The 9,603-nt window shown below is 36.1% G+C and overlaps 1 protein-coding gene across 1 annotated transcript; it reads left to right on the top strand.

Moving 5' to 3' along the window:
• The first annotated feature begins 1,785 nt into the window (after positions 1 to 1,785).
• On the top strand, positions 1,786 to 8,085 carry LOC149078952 (uncharacterized). The gene is made up of 4 exons (XM_089240526.1): positions 1,786 to 1,956; positions 3,543 to 3,661; positions 5,618 to 7,228; positions 7,800 to 8,085. The coding sequence occupies exons 2-4, from the start codon at positions 3,568 to 3,570 to the stop codon at positions 8,003 to 8,005; spliced, it is 1,911 nt and encodes a 636-aa protein (XP_089096652.1). The 5' UTR covers positions 1,786 to 1,956; positions 3,543 to 3,567; the 3' UTR covers positions 8,006 to 8,085.
• Positions 8,086 to 9,603: the final 1,518 nt, after the last annotated feature.

The raw sequence follows: 9,603 nt of genomic DNA, 5'->3' as shown, positions 1-9,603 counted from the left end.
GGTCTCTCTGAATGGGCTCGTATCGGGCAAATCAAAGTTTATCGGTGATTTGTCCTACCACAGCTGAGTTTAGGGATTAGCATGCTCGCGAGAGAGAGAGGGAGGGAGGAAGAAAAAATGAACCAATTCTTAGAAAGAAATATATTTTTATATTAGATGATTGTTGTTGATATTTATGGTTTTCATCTCGCATTGAAATTTCCGGAAAATGCTATTGGTTATGATTTATCATTGTAACTAATGATGAACGCCATCGGTTCATCGATTATAAACTCTGCATATTTTTTTAATTTCAATTCATGAAGAAACGTATTGATAAAGATGTTTTATACATTCTCCATTATTGTGAACACTATAATCTTGGCTCAAGGGGGAGTTGGAACTCTAAAATCAATGTGTACGCCAATGACCACAAGTTATAAATTATCTAAGACGAGAGGGATAGCAGGGAATAAGGAGGACACATGATTGTGTGTGTCGCCAGTCGTGTAGATGGTAGTATACTTGTCCGGTTCGCAAGAGGGCCTGGGTTCGAGTACCGGTGGGGAACAGGATGCTACTGTTTCCGAGTTCACCTAGGCGCAATATTGCGGAAATACTTTACTTTTATCTACGACAATAATTCCCAACTTGTATACGCGTGTACTTTTTCTGTGCAGAGCCGGAGGAACTGTTTTAATTTATTGCTTACTTCAGTGGTTTCCAAGATTTTTGGAGTGCAACCCCCCTTTAAAAACACATTTATCGACTACCCCTTTAAAAAAACAGTGGTGAGTTTTGTTTGTGTGGATTTGGTTGTTGAAGAAGCGAAGTCCTTCTCTCGAAAGGATATAGAAATTGTCTCCGTCTGTTGTGCTTTCCAGTCCCGGCACAAATTTTCTTAATAGGTCGATTTTTCATATTCCTCCACTATAACGATGCTTTATCTTAAAAAGTGAATGGATCTTTTTTTTTAAAATTTGGAGAACAATCTGATAGTAGGGTGAATGCATAGGGTGACAGATGCTAGACAAGATGCCAAGATTTGTTGAAAACATCAAAAAGCCAACAAAAATATTGAGCAGCATAAACTAAACAGTTTTTCCCCCTTTGTCTAAAAAAAAAGTGTGTAGCACTACAAAGAAGAACAAAAATCTCATATATTGCCGTGGTGAAACATGTTGGTGTGGACGCGCTCAGGACAGTCACTTATATGCCCATCGTGTAGAACATAGTTCCCAAACTTTTTGTTTGGAACGAAACGAAAAGACACTGTGTGAGTCTAGATATCGCAGTATGACTTGTTGTACTGCCTTATAGGTTTCGTGGAAATTTCTTTTGGCCCGCTGTCTTAAACGTTGCTGTTGAAAGGATATCAGAGAATTCCGTAGTTACAGTGTAAGTATCGCGATTTATCTTCGCGTTATCGCATTTTCATAATCAAGATAAAGTTTTCATATGTAGATTATAAATAAATAAAATAAAAATTTATAGTTTTCATATGGTCTTATAAAGTTTTTTTTTCTTTTTTTTATAATATGGTACCATTTTATAATCTCTTTTCTATTACATACATACAGCTATAAAATGCCGAAATTCAAGTTCATATAATTTCAGTAACACACTTGCTCATATTTCTTCTCTTATCTTATAAATTAGAGCGTTTTTAGCAAAACGTCTCAAGCGCTTGATTTACTATTTTTTCTCTTCTCCGAAAATGTCACCGTCGTGACGTTCGAAAAAAAAAACATACTTCATAACATTCATTGTTCCGGTATAGATAACATTTATTGAAAATAAAATTTTCCAGACGTTCACGGAACAAAACACGAGCAATAACAATGAGATCTGATGACATCGGTCCAACGATGCGTATTGTCTTTATTTTCGGGTCATCATATCGAGTATCGTAGAAATTATCGTGTCTTGTATTTATTTATGGAGCTTTGTCTTTGTTTTGATCCATTCATTACAATGGTGAGTATTTAATGTTTTTAGAATGTGGAATTCGTGCGATGTGTATTATAATTATTTTTTGTTATTTTCACAATATCGAGTAAATTTACAGGTTTCCCATATAGATGCGTATTGGCATCTTATATACCGGGAATACTTTTAGAGAAAATTAATTATAAAGAACAAAAATATGCGCGATATTAGGGTATCTGACTACCTTTCTTGTTACTTTTCTTCTGGAGTGAACTTTAATAATATTTTTTTTTTGATAGAAAGTGTCCCAGAATGGTGAAAACAATAATAAATTTTGGACTAAACTATGTAATTTTCTAGGAAAAAGTCATTTTTATGTCAAATTTTAAGCCAAACTCATGTGACATTCCAAACAAGAGTGCAAAAAATTCTATGAATGGAATGTTTTGTTATTATCTCAGTACATTCAGATAGTAATGGTGCAGGTTATGATAAAAAATTTAAAGGATTGTATGGTATGCTCATAACTTACACTAAAATACGATAATGTACGTGTGAATTTTTTGAAATTTCATTCTTCTTGTATAAAACACTGTAATTAAAAAGATACATAGAATTGACCTTAGATTTTGGTTCATAACCTTAATACTTTCCATTCATTTTTATTTTTTCGTAGGATGTCTCTGCAATAGGTTTACAAACTTGGGGTGTGAACATAGTCCGTCCGTATTTTCAGATTCTGGAAACCCGCGTCGTCTACGATTGGTTAAAAACCTGAATTTCACCTATTTTTAACTTGAAATTCGGGTTTTTAACCAATTAGAGACGACGCGGATTTCCAGAATCTGAAATACGGGCGTACTATGTTCACACCCTTAAGCCGGGTTTTCCTAGGAGTAGAATTTCTGCGCCGTGTGCTGCGTGAAAATGCTGATTGGTTAAAAACCTGAATTTGAGGTTTCTAACCAATCAGCGTTTTCGCGCTGTACCTGGCGCTGAAATTCTACTTCTAAGAAAACCCGTCTCAACGGCGCTCTTAAAACCGAAAGTTCTGGGGTAGACCTTTGAGATAAGTTTTTTTTCAAGGACCAACTTTTTTTTTTCTTGTAAACTTATTGTTATCAAAAAAAATTGATCAGGGACGCAGGCTAAAGCTAGTGTCAGCCTCCTCGATGGCGGAGGAGGGGGGGGGGGGAGTTTACGGTCGAATATAATTATAAGAAAATAATAAAAAATAAATTATCAAAAATTATAACAAAAAATAAATTATTAAAAAAAATTGTGATATATATAATTTGAATTGTGCACTTCGTTATATTTATTTATAGAATGCATATACATATAATTTTCGTAAAACTGTGTGTGTGTGTTTTTCCAATATTTCGTTTTTCCGTTTTAGTTTGTTGATATTGTTCACTAATAAGCAACTGTGTTCCTTGTTATTCATTATAAACTTGCAATGTATCATCCAGTATGGATCTCTAGACTCCTTGGCTGATTTTTCTTGTTTCATCTTGTATTTACGTAAAAAATTGAAACAATAAACAATATGTGAAATATATAAAATGCATATTTAAGATGAATGAAAATATTCGATTGGTCGAAGGGTTAAAGGGTTTAACTCATTTTTTCAGTGTCATCACATATTTTGACTGCATTATGAGGCATTTGAATCAGATATTACGAAATGATTGGCTGTCTATTAATCTCGAAACATTGCCATACAAGATCCATTATTTTCTCTACCTATCAGGTAAATTTTTTATATTTTATTTTGCTCAAACTGTAAACAAACGAATCTGACATGGGGGGGGGGAGGGGGTTATGGTTTTGTAATTTCATCGAGGGTATCATAAAAATGGGGAAAATAGGTTTGTTGTACGCTAGTTTCTACTGGATAAAAGTTATGTGTGTGCAATTTTGATGCAATTTTGGCGCTCAGTTATTTAAGGGGGTTGGTGCCCGCAAATTTCTCAAAAAGCACATTTACCAATTTTTCAATTTTTAAATACTATGAAATTTTCTGCGTCTAAGTGTGTTCAAGTTTTTGTTCTACCTGTACTAAAAATATTTTTTTAAATATTTTAATATAAACTACTGGCAGGCATTACACATGTTAATGTTTTTCACTAAAATGCTTTTTTGTCAAAACTATGTTTTTTGTTGGATAAGGAACACTTTTTTTTTTTTTCGAACACCACTCATATTCAAATGTCTTGAAACTTTGTGTCTCGCTTAACACTATGGTGTTACATACTTTTTAACACGAGCTTTTAGGATTTTAATTGTGGTTATTTTTTCTTGAATTTTAATTTTAAAAACATGCAACTTTTTCAAAAATCACCAAAATTTACCCATATTTTGTGCCATAAATTTTTTTTGAACAATTTTAATAAAAAATCCTCGTGTTAAAGTATATAACACCATAGTGTTGAGAGAGACACTAGTAAGTTTTAAGACATTTGAAGGGGTGATGTTCGAATAAATGTTCTTTATTCAACAAAAAACATAGCTTTAAGAAGAAAACATTTTAGTGAAAAACAGCATGTTTAATGCCTGTGTGTGGCGGCAGTTTATATTAAAATATTTTTTATTTTTAGTACAGGTAGAACAAAAACTTGAACGCAGTTATAGACTCAGAAAATTTCATAATATTTAAAAATTGAAAAATATGTTTTTTGCAAAATTTGCATGCACCAACACCCTCAAAACTTTTTATATCAGAATACAGTCAGAGGCGGATTTATGGTTTTGCCGCCTGTGGGCTACATCTACTGCCACCCTTATAACCCGCTTTCCTTCATTTTTAAACTACAATCACAGGTTAAAGGATTAGCGATCGACTTTAACCAATCCGTTTCGATCTTCAATCCTTTCACCTGCAATTGCAGTTTAAACTGTGTTGGTGAATACGGCCGTAAGTCACTCTTTTGGCACTCACATGCTTGCGTTTATTTTGGTCATTCCCGTGCTCATACACTCTATAGGATCTAGGTCACTCTTATGGTCATTCCCGTGCTTGCTAAGTATTTTGGGTACTGTCATGCTTGCAAACACTTTAGGTCATTCTTTTGGTCATTCACTGACCTGATCCTGAACTCTCCAGGTCACTTTTTTATTATTCACATGTTTGCACACGTTCCAGGTCACTTGCACGCTCACAAACACTTCAGGTCACTATTTTGGTCACTCCCATGCTCACTCACTCCTCCAGGTCACTCCCATGCTCACACACCCTCCAGGTCACTCTTTTGGTTTTAACTAAGTCACTCCTTTCGTCATTTGTATACTTGGATACACCTTTGGTCGCGCTTTTGGTCATTCATATGATTAAAAACTCTCTTGGTCCTTCGTTTCGTCACTCACGGACCCGGCCCTCACTCTCTAGGCAGTGAGACGGATTTATGGTTTTACCGCCTGAGGGCTATACAAATTTTGCTGCCCTTCTTCCACCCTACTAAATTTTCTTGACCACTCATTCCTCAAATTTGCCACCCTGGGCTATAGCCCGCTAAGTTCTCTCCCCTCCCCTCTCCCCCCCCCCCAATAATATTCCATTGGTATATGCGTTTTGACATAAGATTTGTATTTATGATGAAATGAGAACATTTTAATTACAGCAAGAACAAAAAATATGAAAAGTATGCATGATGATTATATGAAACTGTTTTCTAAAAATCCATCTTTTTTATTTTTAACGTTTTGACAGCCGTCAGTGGGATTTTGCCATTCATCAGCGTGTTCTCCAAGTCGAAGTTCCATCTGACGAATTCGCAAGTCGCATCTCTTTACGCTGTCTATCAACTGATCACCGTATTCACGAAACCCGTGATCGGATTCATAGTCGATTATTTCAATAAACTCAAGACTGTCATAATAGCCTTGACGTTTCTTCTGGCGTCGACGGCACTACTGCTACTGACCGTGCCGAGTCTCGATAAGGATGTACATTCGGAACAAGATAAAAAAATTCAAACGTCGACAGTTCTGAAATGCAGCTCCTTACAGGACGATTCCGTTGAATGTGATCTGATTCAATACGTATGTTATAACATCAATGCCGTGAATTCAACTAATTCTGGTCCGAAGCAAAAAACGCTTCGCAGTTATCTATGTGGAACTTTCAACTGCTGTGATAATGACGGAACCGTGCCACATTCGACTGCTTTGAATAGTCTGAGGTGCACAAAGAAATCTCACTATGTAGAATCTTTCGTTGGGACGTGCATAAAATTCTATAACTCCAACGCCACCAACAACTTTGAAGCTCACATTTTACATGAAAAAACAATTAATTTGAAGGACCAGTACTCAATAAATGGCACAAACGTGATAAAACTCTGCTCGCCATCCAACTCTTCAAATTATTACGTATCCAATTCTAATAAACTGCTCATGAACATTGGGCAAGATCCGAAAAATTACTTTGAGTGCAATTTTCGAAATCTCAATCGCAACGCTTGTAATTTATTCGAGGACTTGTCGTTGAAGTCAGGGAACTGCCCTAATGCTGGAAATAGAAGTGTTGTGCACGAGTCGTCACCATATCTCAGTTACCAGTTTTGGATATTTGGAGCCCTCCTATTATGCTCCGGAATTTGCTCCAACGCGCTTTTCACGCTGTCCGATACGGCTTGTTACGAAGTCCTGCAGAGAACACGATCCGATTACGGGAGGCAACGGCTTTGGGGGGCAGTAGGTTGGGGTTTGGTATCGCCGTTAGCTGGTTACCTCAACGACATCGCATCCGGTAGCGGCAACTGGTGGTTACCCGAATATTCTCCCGGTATGTTCGTGTGTGCAGGTTTCTCGGCGTTACTAGTGCTGAACGTCAGTCGTTTGGACATGGTAAAACCCGACATGCCGAAGAGAGCCTACAGAGACGTTAGCGCTCTTTTCAAGAACAGGGAGTTCTCGGTGTTCGCTATCGGAGTCTTCCTAACTGGATTCTTCGTCAGCTCCATCTGGTACTACTTGACCGTGTTCTTGCTGAGCGTGGATGCCAGCAGATTATTGATGGGTCTAGTACAGACCTCTCAGAACGTTTTAGGGGTCATACCGTTTATGTTTTTCTCTGGATGGATAATAAAAAAGACGGGGCACATGAACGCGATGGTTTTGACTTTCTTGTCTTACGCTGTTCGGTTCGTCTTCTATTACTTTCTATCGGACCCTTGGTTAATTCTACCCATCGAAATCACTCATGGCATTTGCTACGGCCTGTTTTATTCTGCTCTGACCTCCTTTGCGAAATCCTATGCCACGAAAGGAACGGAGGCAACGACGCAAGGCCTGCTTTGTTGTATTTACGAAGGATTAGGTGAGTACTCGAAATTAATATTATCTCAAGTTTAATATTATTAAGTTTATAAAGAAAAATTGCAGTATATATCAGTTAAGTCTGATATTTAAAACCAGCGAAATCAGCGTATGTCTCGAAAATTAAAATTAAATGACGCCATACAATCGTTTCGAAACTAATTCCGTTATCAAAAGATAAAATTAAATAAAAAGATCTAAGATGAAAAAGACCCACAAGCTTTTTGTGTCGAAGTACGTTGATTTCGATGGCTTTATTGATCTTATGGCAAAGTATTATAGTTCAAGTCCGATATTTTCCATCAATATTCAAATGCAGATTGCTTTGATATCCGATTCTTATTGATTTGTTAGAAATTCTCCAGAGAGGAATGTTTCGAGGTGCATGTGCAGTGTTGTAGTAGTAGTAGTCTTAATTTTTTCCTTCAGTGTGCAATACTCAACTTGAAACCTTCAATAAATGATGCAATACGCATAAACGAAGTTATTGCAATAATCTTTATTTTTGACATTTCTTGGAATTGATTTATTTTGTATTTACGTCAACGCATCTCTTTCAAAAAACATTCTAGGTGCAGGAACTGGTTGTATAGTAGTAGGAATTTGCTTCGACCACCTGGGTTACCGGAACACTTTCCTGATGCTCGGGATCATGGCTACAGTGGCAGCGTTGCTGCAGGTTGTGGCATCCTTATGGCTCAAATCGTTGAAACGAACAGTGGAAATAACGTGTTCTGAAACTTCAATATGTCCGAAGAGCAGCAATCAGAAGCAATAGAAATCCGTAAAAGACAATGGGAGAAATCTAAAAATATTAGAAAAGATAAAATAAAAATAAATTGTTTGTGATTTTTTTTATAACATGCAGTTTTGTGTAATGATTACTTTTCTCTGAATGTCTGAATTTTATATCAGTATTGGCAATCAATGTTAGTGTGGTTATTGGCAATATTTCGTATTCTTGAATTTCGGGTCCCATACACCCGATTTTTTCGAGGAAATATGTTCAATCCCTTATTTTTTGTAAGTAATGGTAATTAGACTGACCATATTTTATAACTAAGGAAAAAAAAGAGGAAGGTGAGAGATACATCCTCTCAATTCTCGCCAAATAGTTGCCAAACAAGGAAAAAAAATTGCCAATATTGAAATTTGCCTGAAATGGTCGATAAACTACCACGGACAAAAAAAATAAAGCTTTTTCCTACATACGGGGAATTAAAATGCATTCCACGAAATAAACACTGAAAATAACAAATGTGTACAAGATATATAATTACATTTAAAATTAGGCTGCCCATATTTCCTCAAAAGAAATACGGGAAATTGAAATTCCAAATACGGGAAAATACAGGACATCGCCAATTATTATCGTAAAAAAAAATGATGCTAAAAAGTAAGCAACTCTGCCAAATCATGGAAAAATCGCCAATGGCGGGAATCGAAGCAATATTGAAAATTGCAGTAGATTAAAATGAATTTGGAAGAGTAGATAAACAATTTAACCCCCTTTACTTCGTTATTTGCCTTATTCGTTTGTGACTTCTTAATAGAATGAATTCTAAGGAATTAAAATGTTCACATGACGAACAAGAGATAAATATTCTTATTTATAGTTATAATCAGAGGGGAACTGTGGCGGGTTTGGTGTCACGGGCACCGGACCGGGGAGGTGGAGGGAAGGTTATTATTTCACCTCTCTACCCTCCCTTTCAAGGGGGCGCCTAAATATGCATGCCCCGGCTGACCAATTATCTAGTTGCTGCCCTGGTTAAAATTATCATAATATAATTTATGAGTTGAAAAATAATTTTTGATTTCATTAAAGAATAAAAATTTGAGTTAGCCTTGTTTAAAAAACGGGATATTTTTGTAAAAAAGTCAGGACAGCCGGGAGAAAAAAAAAAACTGGGACTATCTCTGGAAATACGGGACGTATGATCACCCTATTTATAATCATAATTTTAACTCTTCCATTATAGCCATACCCCGAATTTTCAACACAAATTGAAGCATTTTGACTTGATAATTTTAGGGGCAATTTGGCAACATCGCTAATTTTTGGCAATAATTGGCCTGAATTTTCCCATATTTTAATCAGTTTTTGTCATCTTTTGAAATATAGACTTGCTAGTGTTATCTAGCGATCAGTTAGAACACTGACAACATTAGTGAGTATTTAATTGTTTGATAGATGACACCATAAGTTCATGTAGTCGGAAATAAAAGCGGCAATTTTAAAACAGCGTTAATTAAATATAGTGTTACTTAGGCTGACCATATTTCCTCGAGAGAAATACGGGACATTAAGATTCCAAATACGGGAAAATACGGGACACTGCCAACTATCGCTAAAAATGACGCCAAAACCAAACA

The sequence above is a fragment of the Pholcus phalangioides genome, unplaced genomic scaffold, assembly GCF_987345545.1.
Source record: "Pholcus phalangioides strain wild (caught in Gottingen) unplaced genomic scaffold, Ppha-v1.0 ptg000013l_1, whole genome shotgun sequence".
NCBI lineage: Eukaryota > Metazoa > Arthropoda > Arachnida > Araneae > Pholcidae > Pholcus > Pholcus phalangioides.
The sequence above is the reverse complement of the archived record's forward strand: the minus strand, read 5'-3'. Positions and strand labels throughout refer to the sequence as shown.

Coding starts and splice junctions, on each gene's coding strand:
- LOC149078952 (XM_089240526.1), top strand. CDS start 3,568: ATGAGGCATTTGAATCAGATATTACGAAATGATTGGCTGTCTATTAAT. Junction 3,662..5,617: donor TTATTTTCTCTACCTATCAG/GTAAATTTTTTA, acceptor ACGTTTTGACAG/CCGTCAGTGGGATTTTGCCA. Junction 7,229..7,799: donor TTGTATTTACGAAGGATTAG/GTGAGTACTCGA, acceptor AAAACATTCTAG/GTGCAGGAACTGGTTGTATA.